At 38.9% G+C, this 17,937-nt stretch overlaps 1 protein-coding gene across 1 annotated transcript; it reads right to left on the bottom strand.

Annotated features, from left to right (window-relative positions):
* Positions 1-1,238: 1,238 nt before the first annotated feature.
* On the bottom strand, positions 1,239-13,855 carry LOC125304102 (proteinase-activated receptor 2-like). Its single transcript, XM_048258128.1, has 2 exons — positions 13,637-13,855; positions 1,239-2,948 (listed from the first exon to the last, which is right to left on the bottom strand). The coding sequence occupies exons 1-2, from the start codon at positions 13,704-13,706 to the stop codon at positions 1,858-1,860; spliced, it is 1,161 nt and encodes a 386-aa protein (XP_048114085.1). The 5' UTR covers positions 13,707-13,855; the 3' UTR covers positions 1,239-1,857.
* Between the last annotated feature and the right edge of the window lie 4,082 nt (positions 13,856-17,937).

The raw sequence follows: 17,937 nt of genomic DNA on the forward strand, positions 1-17,937 counted from the left end.
GATGGTGAACCAAATAGCTGGAGGGGGCTTGCCAAATGATATAGAATTTTGGAACGTTTTTCTTTTTTTTTATCTTGCGCATCCTCACATTGGAGCCTCGAGTTAATGTACAAAGCTTTGTTTCGATACGTGACAGCGTTCCTGAGTTAATACCTAAATTCCTGTTTCGCGGCAACGCCGCTGATTTCGTTTGGCTGTGACGGGCAAACGCTTCCGAAATTCAGAAATCCCTCTAGTAAGTTTTGTGAGGCTTGGTCCAAGAAACATGTATGTCAAGTTTCGTGAAGTTCGGACCAAATTTGTGACTTGTGAAAATTGACTTTTGCTTTCTGTTCAATCCAATATGGCTTTCAGCAAGCACACAAGAAAACTTAAGAAGAACAATAAGTGCTGCTTTCAGCAAGCACACTTAATAACAGGCACATACCTGATATAAGGTAAATTTTCTCCAGACTGGAATGCTCAAAAATGCTAAAAATGTACATGAAATAGTCAGAAGGGTTTGAGGATCATGAAAACGTGCCCAAAATTCACATTCCTAACTTTATAGAACCAAGATCTTAGCTTATGTGGTGAAATTCTGAGCCATAGACTTGAATGGACTAGCTCTGGTCTGCATAAAGGGGGATTTTACCCCCCTCCCCTCGTGGGATCCAGGTTCCTGGAAGTGGCTCCTGATGAAATATCTTGCTCCACCTATGTATAATCTTTGGCTTTATTATGAAGCAAGATAACTGGCTAACCCGGGTAACTTTGGGAGTAACCACTGGTCTCTAAAAGAACACTGCACTAAGCAGCTATCGTTTTTTGGTTTCTGTGTTGTTTGGAGATCAGCGGTTACTCTTGAAGTTGGGTAAACCAGTAACCTTACTTCACAGATTGCGCTAAAGTGTTTCCTCTCATCTTAAATTTGTAACAAAATGTACTATCCTGAATATCGCCTTAGTGCAACATCCCTTGCTCAGCCTCCTTCAGAGTGTTAAGTTTCCTAGTGTCACAGGCTCTGATGCTGTTGTCCCATCAGATGACTGCATAGAAAATGTATTTGCTATTACAGACTGGCAGAAGATATTCAACACCTTGCTGCACAAACGTAACCGCACGTTTTCTCTGTCTGGTCATCTAGACAGCCTGTGGGACATTGTCAGTCAAAGGAGACAAACTACTGCATTATCGGTATGATGTAAATACAAATCACCCCAGTCAGATTTCTTCAAATTGAGAACTTTTTTTATAAATTAGTTTAGAAAATGTTTATTTAAGTGTTATACAGTTTTGTGCAAACATGGCAACTTGGAACAAAACACCGTAAATAAAACATATGACCTAACCCAGTATCATACAATGTATGGGATGCATTAAGATATTATGTAGGCCTCATTTTTTGGTTATCTTATGAGGAAGTGAACTGTACTACCACATGTAATACAATAATATTAACATATGATAGCCTTAGGTTAGGCCAGACATGAAAAAACATATTGCCCCACTATGGGGTATAAACAGAAAGAAACATGGATAGGAAAACATCTGAATAATAAATATTTAGAGTAAAATAACTGATAAGTTCTACAGTAAAACACATAATATGCCAGACTAAACTCAAAAAAGAGGTGGTAATGAATGAAATACAGCAGTGAAATAGTAAATAATCAGATTTTAAGATTAACATTTGTGAACGTGGAAGACTACAGGACAGCCTCTTAAAACCACAAAGGAAGACATTTGTTTGTTTTTGTTCAAGACAATATAGTTTGGCAGGTGGTGAGTCCAACAATGACTTATCTATAAAATATGCCTCCACTTTTAAATCTTCCATCTATGTTTCACATGTGATTGTAAATGGATTGGCTTGAATTAGCAAGAACTGGTTTGTGTGTTGGAAGTATCAGACATATATGTTTTAGTCTTTGTTGAATACTTCATAGAGCTGAAGGAAACCCTCATTCTCTCTACAGTCCTGTTGCTGCGACAGAGAAGCATGTTCTTCACATGTTCTCTGAAGTCCTCCGATACATAGTAGTAGATGAATGGGTCTAAGCAGCTGTTAAAGCTGGCCATGCATAGTGTTGTGATATAGAAACCATAGGCATTGTTTTCTATCCCTTTGCTTAAAAGGGAGTAGTGCACCACCAGCATGACATTGCTCGGAATGAAAGACACAAGGAACACAGCCAACACTGTAATTATCAGCACTACAGCCTTTCTACGATTCTTTCCAGCATTGCCTTCCGTCATTGAGTTACCAACTGCACGCAGAAGCATGAAATAAGCTACTATAATCACCATAGAGGGTAGCAGGAAAGCAACAACAGCCATTGTCATGAAGTAATAGTATGAGTACTGGATAGACTCAAATACCTTCATTGTGTTAATTCTACTGACATCATGGCATGTGGTAATATCAGGGCCTTTAAGCTTGACTGTTTGTTGGTAAAGGTAGAGTGGGGTGGTGCTGATCCAGATGAAGAACCAGATGAAGAGGGAAATAAGTATTGCCACACGGTTATTCTTCTTCAATTGTGAAAATGGGTGGGCTACTACCCAGTACCTCTGAACACTCAGACAGGCAATAAAGAGAATTGAGCAATACATGTTACCATAGAAGAAACCAATCAACACTTTACACAACCCCTCTCCATAAATCCAGTTGTTGCCATTGAAGTGGTAAGCAATCTTCAGTGGAATCCAGATGACAAAAAGCAGATCGGACAGAGCCAGGTTGGCCATGTAGATGGAAGATGGGTGTTTCTTCTTTGTTCTGAAGAGGAAGACCCAGAGAGCCATGATGTTGGCTGGCAAACCCACACTGAAGACAACTATGTAGATAATTGGGAGGAAGACTGTGGTAAGACTGCTTTTAAGAATTTGTGCTGTTGCTTGATCTATGATGACATCGTCTGTGTTTTCCACCTCAGTTCCAACAAATCCTCTTCCACTTTTTGCAACTGAAATACAGATGTATGAAATACAGATTTAATGTCACTGAATTTGGATTAAGAAACAAATTACTTTGACTCAACGTACTGTATTAATGTCACATTACTTTGACTAAATGTACTGTAATAATTAAAATATGGAAAAAAGTACCACCTATAAAAATACACCACCTTACAAATACCACAACTTGAAAGTATGTGTAGCATCACTTCAGAATATCCCAAACTTTGTTAAAGTCAATGTGAAAAGCAGCCAGCTCACCCCTGTTATTTTACTGGCAGAGAACAGGTGTACCATGGGTTTAGTTAGTAGCTTTACTAGTTTTTTTTAACAATTAACACTGATTCTTCTCTATTATTGTGTTACAAATGTTACTGATTGGATCATAAACAGCCACAGCAACTAAGAGGAATGACTGATAATGACTGACTCTTCTCTATTATTGTTTTACATGCTCCAAATGTAAAGCACTTTGAGCTGCATTCTGTGTATGAAATGTGCTATACAAATAAACATTATTATTATTATTCTTAAAGCTGAGCTGTGCTTAAATTGTAAGTAAGTAAGTATTATACTCTTGATCCCGTGAGGGAAATTTGGTCTCTGCATTTATTCCAATCCGTGAATTAGTGAAACACACTCAACACACAGTGAGGTGAAGCACACACTAATCCCGGCGCAGTAAGCTGCCTGCAACAACAGCGGCGCTCGGGGAGCAGTGAGGGGTTAGGTGCCTTGCTCAAGGACACTTCAGCCATGCCTACTGGTCGGGGTTCGACCCGGCAACCCTCCGGTTACAAGTCCGAAGCGCTAACCAGTAGGCCACGGCTGCCCCTGGTTGGCTACTTCTTCCTCAAAATACTGTCAGACGCCAAATAAGCCAATTTCACAAAATGTTGGCGTGTTCCCTTAATCACAAATGTGCAAACCCAACAAACCCTTGACTTTTCTTATTGGCTAAAGAACCATGTCCCTGGAATCCATGGCATTTTGGAGAACACTGCAGTACAGTATACAGTAGTAAAGTAACAGTAAGCAGTAAGAAACCCACTAGCCTACTAGTTTGAGCATCTGTGCTAAAGACCGAGACATATTTATAAGAACCCACAAAGGTGTTTTAAGTCCATAAAGCAAAACGCTGTAGGCCTACATGACAGGTCATGAGATCTGGCAATTGAATGTGTCTCACGGTCAATATGTGAGACTTGAGAGCCCTGCACATTACTGACTCTTTCATCAACAAAACAATGCTGTAAAAATGCACATTCCTGCCTATTGCACATAGGAGACATTTATTATGGAATGTGGCTGCTATAGGAAAGACAACGTAACAATCAGTAACATGTAGGCAACAATATAGCCTAAGGCTATTCAGAGAACTATAAAGTCGACTTTGCGCATGCGCATTGAGTGCCTTGAGACAAACTGAATGAGGGAGGAAAGGCTGCTTTTCGGTGGGCGTGTTTAGGTATGTGCAGGCTACTACGAATGCACAGTGCTCAACCATACATGGATTTCTATGCAACGTCACGAAAACATGTGTGCACAACTATAGAGCCCTACACATAACGAAGCACCAACAACGTAGTTAGCGAGCCCCCTTGGGTCAATTTTCGCCGGAGTTACACGTTAACACTGAAAAGTAAGATTAGATAAGCAACTCAAGTCGTTTGTCCTGGTCTTTGTCCAAGGTGAGTCAATTTAGGCTACTTATACACAATAAGATCTCCATTAAAGCAAAGCACACGTTCAATGAATGAATGAATGAATGAATGAATGAATGAATGAAAGCGGCTACCTTGTCTCGCAATAAACAGTGGGTAGAAATCCCGACACTCTTTCAACTACATGAAACTTAATAGCGAACCATCAAATATACTCCCCAGATTTAAGTGCCCATCAGTCCCAACATTTAGCAATTTAATCAAACAGCCCAAAAGTATATTTAATCCCAAACCAAACCGAAAATCTTCTGCTTTTGGTAGCCTACCGGTAGCCACTCCAAACGAAACGCATCTCACAATAAAACGCACGTTAGAAAAAAAATCCTTAACTTAAATAAGTAAGTATACAGCGGGGAAAATAAGTATTGAACACGTCAAAAAAATTTTCAGTAAGTATACTTCCAATGAGGCTATTTGTATGAAATTTTCACCAGACATTAACTCAGATAATCCACCCATATAAAAAAAATCCAAACATTAAAGTCCATAGGTAGAGTTATGTGCAATAAAGTGGAATGACACAGGAAAAAAGTATTGAACACGCCTACTGAAATTTCTTAAATACTTTGTGGAAAAGCCTTTATTCGTAATGAAAGCTTCCTGTATGATGAAACTAATCAGTCACAGTATTCTGGTGTGAGTTTGGCCCATTCTTTTAAACAGATAGTCCTTTAATATTGAAGATTTCAGGGGTCCCTGTTGTGTCCTGATCTTTAGTTAACTTCCAAAACTGTTCAATTGAAGTCAGGGCCTTGATTTCCTTTCTCTGAAACCAATTGAGAGTTTCCTTTGCTGAATGGTTTGGATCATTGTCCTGCTGGAAGGTCTAGCCAGGTCTCATCCTCATCCTCGTGGATGTAAAGATTCTCCCAGAACAAAATGATCCATTCATCATTCCTTCAACTGGATGAAGTCTGCTAGTACCATGAGATGAAAAACAGTCCACACCATGATGCCACCACCTCCAAATCTCACTGTTGGTAGGGTATTTTTAGGGTGATGCACAGTGCCATTTCTCCTCCAAATATGGTGTGTAGTATGACATCCGAAAAGTTAAATTTTTAACCAGAATACATTCTCTCAGTATTTCATAGGATTGTTCAAATGTTGTGTAGCAAACTTTCAACGAGCTTTGACATGTTTTTCTTCAGCAATAGAGGCATGCGGGATGAGCGTGCATAGAGGCCATGGCGGTGGAGTGCATTACCTATGATTTTCTCTAACAATTGTACCTGCTGCCTCCAAATCTTTCTGGAGCTTTCTCAGAGTGGTCCTTGGCTCTTGGGCTACTCTTCTGACTATCCTTCTGACTTCCTGGTCAGAAATCGTGCAAGGAGATCCTGTGCATGGCCAGTTGATGATGTAGTGATGTTCCTTCCACTTGCAAATAATGGATTCTGAAGTTTTAAAGTGCATCTGTAACCAGTTCCATTAATATGTTTTGCAACAATAAGGTTGCAAAGATCTTGGGAGGGCTCTTCGCTTTTACCCATCATGAAATGTTTCTTGTGTGACACTTTGCTAACAAAAAAACTTTTTATAGCCCACCAGTATGTACTAACCCAGCTTATATCAATTTGTACAGATAGGAGGGATAATTTCTCTAACTACTTATAGATTCCAGTTTGTTCCTTGCCATTATTTGCGTTTGTGTACTGCTTTTTCTTAGCGTGTTCAATACTTTTTCCCTGTGCCATTCCACTTTTTTACTCATAACACTACTTTTAGACATTAATTTTTGGATTTTTATATATGTGTGGATTACCTAAGTTAATACTAATGTCCGGTGAAACTTTCATGCGAATAGCCTCACTGGAAGACTACTGAAAAAAATGTTGACGTGTTCAATACTTATTTTCCCCGCTGTAAGTATACTCTTTTGGTTCCGTGAGGGAAATTTGTTTTCTGCATTTATCCCAATCCGTGAATTAGTGAAACACACACTGCACACAGTGAACACACAGTGAGGTGAAGCACACACTAACCCAGAGCAGTGAGCTGCCTGCTACAGCGGCGCTCGGGGAGCAGTGAGGGATTAAGCTTAGGTGCCTTGCTCAAGGGCAGTTCAGCCGTGGATGTGGGCATACAGTGGGCAGTGCTTCGACTTGGCCAGCTTCACTCGCGGTCCGTGCGCGGGATCACGCGACTTTAATTTGTATTTTTCCAGTGACGCCGCAACGACGCTGCAACAACCCAAACAACCGGTAGATGTCTCTTGTGAGCAGGGTGTCTTGTAAAAAGAAATGGAGCCTGGAAAACCCTACACAGACTTCACTACAGACTTTAGCAGACTGGTTTAGAAATAATTTAATAGCCAGAAATATGCCTGCCCTGCCCTAATAAAGAAATATTTGGTTAACTGCGAGTGAATCCTGTTTGCAGCCGTACAAGAAACGCAGGACAAATTAAACATTCTGGTTTTCTCAGAGTGCAACGATGGTAGACAAACATCATTTGGACAAAATATAGAGCATATTAACCTCCGTTGCTCAGCCAAATGCCTTCCTGTTACGTCCTGTTATCACAGAGTTACAGGTGATAAAAATTTTTGATGGTCACAAGTTTACTTCATTAGCGGTTTATTTTTTTGATTATTAAAGAGTAGGGCTGTAAAGATTAACCGATACGTATCGGTATCAGTTTTTAACGTGTAAGATACGGCTACATCGATACGTGAAGCCCCGTATCGGAAAAAAACTGAAATGAATCGGTCGTTATATCGATTTACTTGTTATGAATCGGTTAACAACGTTTTCTGCTTGCTCAGACTTTCATTTACGTTCCAAGCAGCGCGTTCATCCCACTTCCGGTTTTGAAACGATACGTGGTACGGAATTGTGGGTAATGCAGTTCGTTTTTGGTTACATTCATTGCCCAAAGTTGTCAAATGACCTCATTACCCATACATCTACTGCAACTTAAGCATGTGACAACTTGCACTCGGTCGAATCTTTTGTTTTTCAAATCCAGCGAAATTAAACACTTATAGCATTCCTAAACAGCAGCGATAGTCTGTAGAGTAGCCTTACCTTTGATGAAGGGATTTCCTTAATGTTAAATAATAATTTGGCCCTTGCTGCTAAAACGATGCACAAATTATCAGCCAATGATTTTGTTCATATTCACTCAGACTTGTGGCATTATAGGTTTCTGCATTAGGTCTATTGTTGGAACAAAATAAGCCCAGAGAGTTCATTGATTTGTAGGCCTATTTTATTCTTGTAGGGTAGGCTAGGCTAGGCTATATGAGAAAAGGCCAAGAGTTTTTTAAGCACTTTTATTTTGGTATTGTCTTACCTCAACAAAGCTACAGCTCCATGAAAACAATCAGATATAACTCTATAAAATCTGTGAAAGATCTATAAAGTCTATAAAAATTTATTTTTATGTTGTATTTGGCTGCTGTGTTTGACTGAAATGTAGACTAGCCTATTCTTTTTCCATTTCAATACAGTATGAAACAAACCTCAGTTTAGATAATCATATTCACACATTTTTTTTTACTAATTGACATGACCATGATAATTGATAATATAAAATTAATGTGCACCATGAGCAAATGATAAAAAATCTTTCAGAATGCTTTCCATTCTTGAACTGCATCGAATCGCATCGCATCCAATCATAGCCAATCATAGCCTACTGAATCGTTTTTTATAAACATTTATCTTTTCTTGTATCAAATCGTGCCCATGTATCTAGATGCGAATCGTATCGTCTTTTACATGAGAGATTCACACCCCTATTAAAGAGTGTTTTTCATTTAAAGGTTTGACTTCGTGCTTATTCAGTAGAGCATTTAGTGCTCTTCCCAATCCCAGACGTTCACATTGCATGTTTGTTTGTAATGGATGCAACCGCGGGATAGGCTACGCGTTTGACGGCAATGAGTTGTTACAGACATGAACCAAGACATAGGCTATAGCCCAGCAGCAATCTAGGGACTGTTCGTTATTTATTGAAGGGGCCACCGGAGGAATTTTGAGTGCTTCAGTCAAAAGTTGCATGACCTCACTTGACTGCTAGAAATTGTTCAATGACCCTCCGACTAGTGTTGCACGGTGTATCGATACGAAAAAGGTATCACGATGCCTTCACGCAAAAAAAGGATACGATTTCCGTTTTTAGAATCGATACTTTAGTAAAATAATAACGTTCTGCGTCTGTGTGAACTGCTGCTCTAATTTTTCCTTGCACGTATCTAGGCAAGTGGGCGTGTCAAGCAGGCATCTCTGAGTGAGAGAGTGCGCAGCTAACGTCAACATAGTTCTTTGCCGACAGTACTCTGCCTTGTGGATAAAACAAAAGGTGAAGTGAAATCTGGAACTATATGGGATACATCGGGAATAGTGAAGGCAAGCCATCAGGGGGAATAGTGAAGGCAAGCCATCAGGTACACAGAGGCCCGTTTGTAAAATATGTTTCAAAGTCATATATAAGCAGTAGCCTAGGCTACGCATGGCTAAATACCTCGCAGACATATCCCAGCATTTTTAAAGAGTTCAAAGAACGACAGGTTAACGAATATGCTATAGAAAACACGACTACATGGTTAGTGCCAAGTTCTTCTCTTCTGCTTCAGTCTAGCCTAAGTGAAACGAGTATGGTTTTCTGGGATAAAGCGAACCTTCCTTCATCAATGAATTTTGACGAGACATAACGAGGTAATCATTTTGACGAGACATAACGAGCTGTAGCCTAATCATAGGATGCTAACGTGATGAAAGCGCAATGTTCACGTCAGAATATCATTACCATAACTTGTAAACAATCTATTTCATGTTCTACCCGAAATGCGCTAATTAAAGCCCACAGCATATTACCACCAAAGCATGTTGAGTCCTGATAACAATAGCGGCTTATTGTTACGTGGTAGCAAATCATGTTATCAAAGAAATAGACGTAATGTAGGAATGCACACAGATATATTGCAACAGGTAATGGTGTAGGCCTATCTGACGAAGACCTGAGTGGTTGGAACGTCGTACTTGTACACTGGGCGCAAAGAAGACTATCCTCACATTTTTCCCTTTGCAACTGTCAAAGAAATCCCATGAACACAGGAAGGCCTCCTAGGGTAGCCTATACTGTACATCAGATGGCCTAAAGATTAGCCCCCTCTGCATAGCATTCAGTGATTTGCATGCAGTAATTTCAACACTGACCTTGATCTAGCCTATTTTGGCTATTTAAAGCTACTTTATTGCCAAAACACAATGTAAATGAACTATAATGAACAATAAAGGACTTAATCACACAAAGTAGGCCTACTATTTTACTGACTATAAAAAAATAATTATTATGTAGGAAGTTTAGAATTTTAGAACCCAGAATTGACCTGCACACTACAAAAGTGCACTGAATTCAACACAAATGACCCAATACACTTGGAGGAGGTATGAGTCCTTTCTTTTCCAGATATCTTAGGATTTCACCGTAGTATTGTTTCAGTATCGAGCATTGTGATATTTATGGCAGGTATCGTATCGAAGTCATAATTTTGGTATTGTGACAACACTACCTCCGACAGAATTGTTAAAAAAGACAAGACCCTCCCCTGCCAATTGTCGCTGTCTTCCGCCCGCGCTGCTTTGCGCCACAGCCACACACTGTGATAACGTTGCCAACTTTTTCCGTGTTTATCATGTATTTTAAATTTCTCCCGCTGTCTTGCCGTTTTAATGTTTTCCCGTAGAATATCCCATATTTTAATACTCTCATAACAGCCCTGCCATCGGGCCTGTCTGTATTGCCCTGTTGCTACCCCTTGCCCTTCCAACGAAACAGATGTCTTCAAATGATAATTTTCCTTGCTTGAAGGCGAACTTAGAGTGATGTTAACCTATTTAAGTTTAACGGCGTGATTGTCGTGAGAGCACAATTCATTGGCGCTTGCATGTTCGGCCTTATGTCTACGTGCGCACCTGAGGCTACTCCGCTACTAGAGAAAGAATTTCCCCTGTTTGTATGTTCACTCCAAGTTGGCCTACCATAACTTACCAACTCTGCACTGTAGACCCTAACTGGCTATTTATATTTTTCTGTGAAATTAACAAATGTATTTGTTAAACTTTATTAAGCAGAATTACGCACTAGGCTACTTGGAACATAACACATTTGACAAGGGACAGATGTATGTTATAGTGACAAAATATTAACTTTCAGTGTTTTACGATGTCTTTGTCATGGGGAAGTTTTTTTCCCCATGCATTTATTCTAGGCTACTGTCAGTGACTGCCGTGAGAGAAGCGGGTTCTGTGTTTCGTTCATATCAGTGACTGACGCGAGAGAAGCGGGGTCTGTGTTGTGTTGCGTTGCATTAATTTATTTTCAATTGGGCATGCCGTGCCGTGTCGTCCACAGCTCTTCAGTTCTGACAAAGCCGAAATTACTCCTTTTGAAACAATGAGTGCGCGCGTTTGTATGGTTATATTGCTTGACAGGGGGGGATCCCAAGCAGCTTTCAGCCATAAGGCTACTTTGAGAACATTTCCTAATTCATCCGACACTAATATTCAAAATGTTGACTATTTCGCCATAGCCTATAAGCAGTTTATTTAAATGTAATGTTAGTTATAAACAAACAAGCTACTTGGTGAGGCTTGGCCTCACAGATGCGCTCGTGCCTTAGATTAACTGACCACCCGATTCACGTTGACTGGGGGGCAGGGGGGGCCATCAGACATTTGTGCCCAGTTAATCCGGTGTTGTGTGCCTTCTGGTTTCTCCACCTACTGGTTTCCTTGCGCGTGCACTCACTGCAGCAGTTGTCAGACATTCACAAACAAAACATATTGATGTCAATGGTGCATTTTGCCCATGTTCAGGGTGGAAAGTGAAAAAGAAAGATTTGCATAAGACAAGTCAAATTGGTGTTTTTAAAAAGAAAAGATCATTGAGAATAAAGAAAAAATATTTAAAAATCTTTGTATATTGTAAATGTTTAGGAACTCTGAAAATGAGAACCAAAATGATTTTTTAGACTTCTAAGGTCTGCTGTTCAGACCCTGAAGGAATTTATTTTCTGTTCATTGTTTTTTGTGAGAGTGTTTCTATCTCAGTAAGGAAAATAAATCAAGAGCCTATGTTTAGTACAAATATGTCTTCTGAAGGCTTACAGAGCCCAGCCAAAAACTCCAATAAAATTTGTATCAACTTTGAGGGACAGCTATGACCATGCAGGATTATCCAGACCAAACGTGACGATTTTGCTACATACTATTCCTATTTATGTACCAGTATGCAAAATTTGAGCCTCCTACATGGTTTAGTTCTTGTGCTGTGGGCTTGTGAACTTTGACAAAAAAAAAGAGCCAAACAAAATCGACACCCCCCTCCCTTGGCTGGCTGTATCTTGGAAAGTATTGATCTTACATAAGAGTAATTTTACAGTGTGTCTCCTGGGTAACATAGGTACACCTGGTAATTTTTTCAGAATTTTTTGAGACCTAAGTGCGTGGGCCCTGGTTGAATTGACGTGGAATGACCCTAAACTATATTTTCTGTAGCCTAGCCCAGCGTTTCTTAAACTATGAGCCGCGGACCGGTACCGGTCCTCAACGTGGAGACTGCTGGTCTGCGGAGCCGTGGAGTGAAATTAGGCCCGGTGCTTCGTGTAATAATTTGCTGCGCAATTGATCAAGGAACCGCGGACCGACAGAAAAAGAAAACAAACGTTTCTGCATTCAGGAGGAAATACTTGCTAATTCGATGTCATTAGACATAGAGTCGTACAATTAAGTAGTGGTATGAGCGTTCATTCAATGCATGCGTGCGCGCGAAACCGAAACCACCCGATAACGTTGGTAGCAAAGCTCCGCTTCAACCTGTCGGAAGGCTGTTTAATTATTTAACGGCATTTAATAGAACTACGTGGATTCTTGCAATTTCCATATAAACAGAGCAGAGACTGTATAATACACTGTCTAGCATTGAGTAGGCCTCTGAGTATAGTCAAATTTGAATATAACGTGGCCAAAAGATATTGTAGCCTTATTAGTCTTCCTATTAAAGATCTCCAGAGATTTACGCTTATCTGCTCCGCCGTTTACCATACACAAAAGCTGGTATTATGTTTTCTGAATCCTTACATTCAGGCATTCAAATTAAATTTCTTTAAAAAGCATGTACATTTTTTTCTCCATTTGCCTACCAGTGTATGATGCATTGCTTACATGAGGGAAACATTCCAAAACAATAGCACCCATATAGTTGATGTTGTTTTGAGAAGTATTTCTCATGCAAGCATCATGCAACCATGAAAAAGCAATTAACTTAACTATTGTAGTTATTATATCTTACATTAGTAAAGCAGTCCTCTGATGTGCATGTTTTCACAAACATTTTGTGAACAATGTTAGCACTTTAAACATTGACTGCTTTGAAGTGAAAGTGCATGTATAACAATATAGCATAATAATAATTGTGATAATGATAATCATCATGATAATTTAATGGGGGGTATATATAGTGAGGTTAGCATGTATAGAATGGACACCGGACGGAAGTTGCCTAGGAGTTCACAATAAAGGGATATCACCCATCATTAATCTGCGACAGATACACAAAACATGTTAAGCTTTAGGCCTACTGTAGGTTACTGTTGCAATGCAGAAGTCATTTTCTGCCAAGGATATATACTATGGCGCAAGACCGGATAATCAGGTTTTTCGGTTTTCGGCCTGCATAGCCCGCACCGAAACTTGTTATTTGCATGGTTAAAGCTAAACTGTTAAACAAGTTATCTGTTAATATCATATAGGCCTACGTAGTTCATGGTAGTCACGTCCAACGCTTCATTTAGCCAATTGTGCAGCCTAATGTTAACGTTCATGAAATAACCCTTATGATCATGCCTACAAACCCACACTGGTAGGCTACGCGGAAAGGTCAAGCTCCTTAGTTAAAAGATAAACTAGTCCACCATGTCAAAAACAGTGATACGAATGAAGAACATCATATAATTTGCCTACCTGTTTGTGAAGCTGTGTTAAAAGAGAACCAGAAAAATATCAAGAGGTTAGCGAGGTTTAAGGCAGCCATCGTGCGTTCAAAGGTAGGCTAGAGCAATGCTCTTCCGCCTTCAGGTGATCACCTATCTACAAAAATGGCAGTCTTCACAGAAACTGTGACACACCCTGTATTATCCAGTCACATGTCAGGGATCACATTACCTGGTTTCGCTCAGTTTGCCGCATTGAACATAGGCATTGAAAAGCCATGACGCGCAGTGACAACTGTTGTGACAACGTATCCTAGAACGTTGGCGACCACAGCATGGAGCTCTACAATGTCACAGACATAGGTAGATTTGGCTTAGAATACGTGCACTTTTGGCCTTTCAGCTTTTAGAAAATTAATTATCTCCAAACACACATTAACAATCATTGATACACTCATTAATTTGTCTTGAAATAAAGTATGATAGTAGGCCCAATTGCATGACATGGAATGGAAGCGTTTTAAAGTCAATTCTGTGACTTACTGGAAGCCAATGCATTTCGTTTCAGACTACTGGTAAGCTTACTTAATTTGTGCATTGACAATAAAGTATCACATGAACTAAAGATGACTAAAATCTTATGTAGAAGAAGAAACATTCACAAAAAATCCATCCATCCAAAAATGACCTTTGTTTTTGATAGCTGTTGAAAACTGCATGGAACTGACAGAGATGTTTTTGTTTATTAATAAATAAAAAAAATAAATAAATAAAAAAAAAAATATAACATTATGCTGATACCTTCTGCTTTTCCCAAATACAATGTAGCCTACAGGTGTAAGTGACCTTTCATCAATCCAGTTGCAATGGATGAACTGTGATGAACTGCCCTTCTTGTGATTGTTTAGAGATTTTAAAGTTTTTATAACAATACTACAACTTTTTTGGCTTTTCTACAATCTATTCACCTTTGCAGCGCCAGTAGGCTACTTTCTGTGCAGCCGCACACACACACAGGCACGCCAAACAAGCATACACAAAAGTTTTAAGAGTGGGGGGTGGAGTAAAAGATGGATACAAATTGATTAGTGTGATTTATTTTTTCGCAGAACGGATGTACAGGACTGAGCGGCGGTCATATTGTGTACCGGTATGCGGTACATCTAGTTTAAAAAGCAACTGCAGCTACATTGTGCGCCTGCCCTGATTCTGATACCATGGCGGTATTAATTAAACCGTGGTGGGCCGCCATGCTGAAATAAACGTAGAGGAAACACTGAGACCTCTTTGCACAGAGATTAATAAACTACTAAAGAGACAAAAACCTTATTTCAGACTTATTTCAGACTCTCGGTATTTATAGACCTTTAAGCTAAAGTTCTTCCACAGTTTTTAAAACCGGTTTAAAACACTGATTGTTCGTTTTATTTTCACAGGTTGACAGGCCTTAATGGACAGTGAGACAGTGATCTACATTTGGACTGGCACCGACCAGACATGGACACTGAAACTTGATTTCTCATGAATATCTTTACAAGATGCAACACACATTGTGGAACACTTTAGACACTAATAAACATGTCCACTGTTTTCTCTGGAATTGTTTTGTTTTTTGTGGTCATTTGTGGTAATGGATTTCCAAATGTATGGACAAGCTTCATTTTACTGTTTATGTGTGTAATCAGCTGATATTAGAAATTATGTATTTTAGAAATGTATATTTAATTAGAAGCAAAGGTAGTATGTCAATGTTTTCTTAAGTTTAAACACGCCACTGTTGTAATATGATGTCTTCATATTACAACAGTGGCGTGTTTAAACTTAAGAAAACATTGACATACACACGTATAGCTCATCAATTTCTTTAGTCTGATTTGGTTTTGTCAAGGGTTGGGTTAACGACGTCAATGTTTCCGGTAGTTTGCATGTAAATCATATTACAGAAATTGTAATGTCCGATTCACTGACGAATGTTGTCGGGCTGTAAGCGATAATATATATATATATATATATAATTAGGTGGCAGTGCAGGATAAGAAATAGAAGAGCCGTATATAGCCTACAGGCTAGAAGTTTGCAATATTGGAGCCTACTGCAACAAATGTTTTCTTTAAATTACAAACAGTAGGTAAGACTGCATGTTTTGTTGGCTAGCTGGGTAGTTCTGTATTTCAAGGTTTGACAGGCTAGAAGTTACGCAATTCAAATTTCCACTGGAGCTCTACACTAAGGTTGGAAAAGTTCCTATAAGCAACAGTAGGACTTCTACTGTATTTTCAAGGTTTGACAGGCTTCAACACTATTTACAGCTCTTTTAAAAGTCCTATAGGTTTTTGCATAGGTAACATGTATTTTTTGGTACATAGCTAATTTAGATACGTAGGTGGCATTTGGGCTTTTGCTTGTGTTTCTTTAGGAATCCAAAGACACTTGCGTTCCTTCTTGGTTTGTATAGAAATGAATATTAAGCTAATGACAATCAGAATGTATTTTATTTATTTACGAAGAGGTTGGAAATACATGTAATGTGTGTCACAGTTGGCCTGGTTAGCTGCCACCACTTCTCAATGAGGCGTGGTCTGGGAACCAAATGTTCATTCTATGTCATTAATAGCTAGCCATCAAACATAAAAGCTGTCAAATTGTTTGTGACACCATATGATGCTAAAAAGTGTTTATATGTGTTGCTGTATCTCTAAACTTGACTAATATACATTTAAAAAAAAAGTGAAATAAGTGAAATATATATTTATATGTCAATTTGTCGTCACACTATATGACATTTTGACAGTTAAGCAAAATAGATGAAAGTTTAATTTCACAGATTTCTGACAGAAAGACAGTTGACAAATAGACAGTTAAATACAGCTAACTATTATTTAACATGCAACTGACCACATGGCAGCAGTGCTTTTTAAGAATTCATGAAGAATATTTGTGGAAAATAGCTACTTTTTAGGCAAATGAGGTCACACCATAAGACACTAAAATTTGGCCACGATTGATGATGTCCAATTCAAAGCTTTTTATATAACAATCTAAAAAGCAGAACTCACCTCTTGACCATGCCAATTACTCCTGACATTCTATTGTTACTTCCTGATTAAGCAGGGTCCTCTTCACAATAATAATGTCCAAATGAATGCCCAGTCAAAATATACAATATAGTGTCACGCCATATGACAACCATTTTATGGACAAAATATATTTGATTATAACTTAGTTGGACAGCATGCATAAACATCAAAACTTTTTGTGGTTGTAAAAAACATCCAATTATTTTATATGCATGGTAAAACTTTAAAGTAATTATACTTTTTATTTGATATACACTCTTTTTAGGAAGTTCGCACACATGGTGGACAGTCACACCATATGACATTTTTTATGTTTGGATGATTATTTTAAGTCAAAAGTGAAATACAAATCCAATAAATTTAATATGGCAGAACTTGAACCTACCAGACCTACAACATTTCCATATCAATTCTTAACAATTGCCATTTTTTATAAGTGTGTGACACATGGACAGTCTGAATTCTGCTATTTGTCATCTACCCATATGCTGTGCATTAGTTTTGAACATTTGCAAAAACACCACCGTACCATAAAATCCAATGTCAGCTTCTTCCTCATGAATGGAGGATGAAGTTGATGGTGTACCTGGGAAAATAATTGAAAAAAAAATCTGAGATTACCTGTGAAGTACGTTTGACCATTTCACTGTTAGCATATTGGAAATGGTCATTAACAGCTCAGCGAGAGAAATTCACTCTACCTTCATCAGTGGAGGTATCCTTAGGAAGAGCCGGAGGGCTGAGAAATTTAAGCAAAGCACCTTGAGGGAGAAAGAAAAGATTTGTTAGCATTTCCATATTTTGATATTTAGAAGGGATGCAGCTGCTTTCACAACTACCAATGCTTACTGTAAAAACATCCCAAGCTAATGTTATACATTGACCCAGGCCTACTTGTATCTTAACATAGCATTTAAGAATTCTGCTGTTTGAGAATTAGACAGACGCACCCCGTGCTTTAAAAACAGTAAACAGCTGGCGTGCATGAATACTGCTAGACATGAATGTTCCAGTCTGCTTTGATGCACGGAATTTATCGTGTGGTTTTCCTAACCCCCATTTGGTAAATAGATTATCACGGTAGATTAGTAGCCTATACCAGAGAAGCTATGCCACCTTCATCAAAACCTATTACAGCTATAGCAATGTTATGTCATTAAATGCGATAAACAGTGATTCTGGAACAGATCTGCGTCTTCCTTATCCCGTTAATAAACATATTACAGTATGTAACCATATTCCGTCCGTTCGGGAA

This window comes from Alosa alosa, chromosome 12 (assembly GCF_017589495.1).
Source record: "Alosa alosa isolate M-15738 ecotype Scorff River chromosome 12, AALO_Geno_1.1, whole genome shotgun sequence".
Lineage (NCBI taxonomy): Eukaryota > Metazoa > Chordata > Actinopteri > Clupeiformes > Clupeidae > Alosa > Alosa alosa.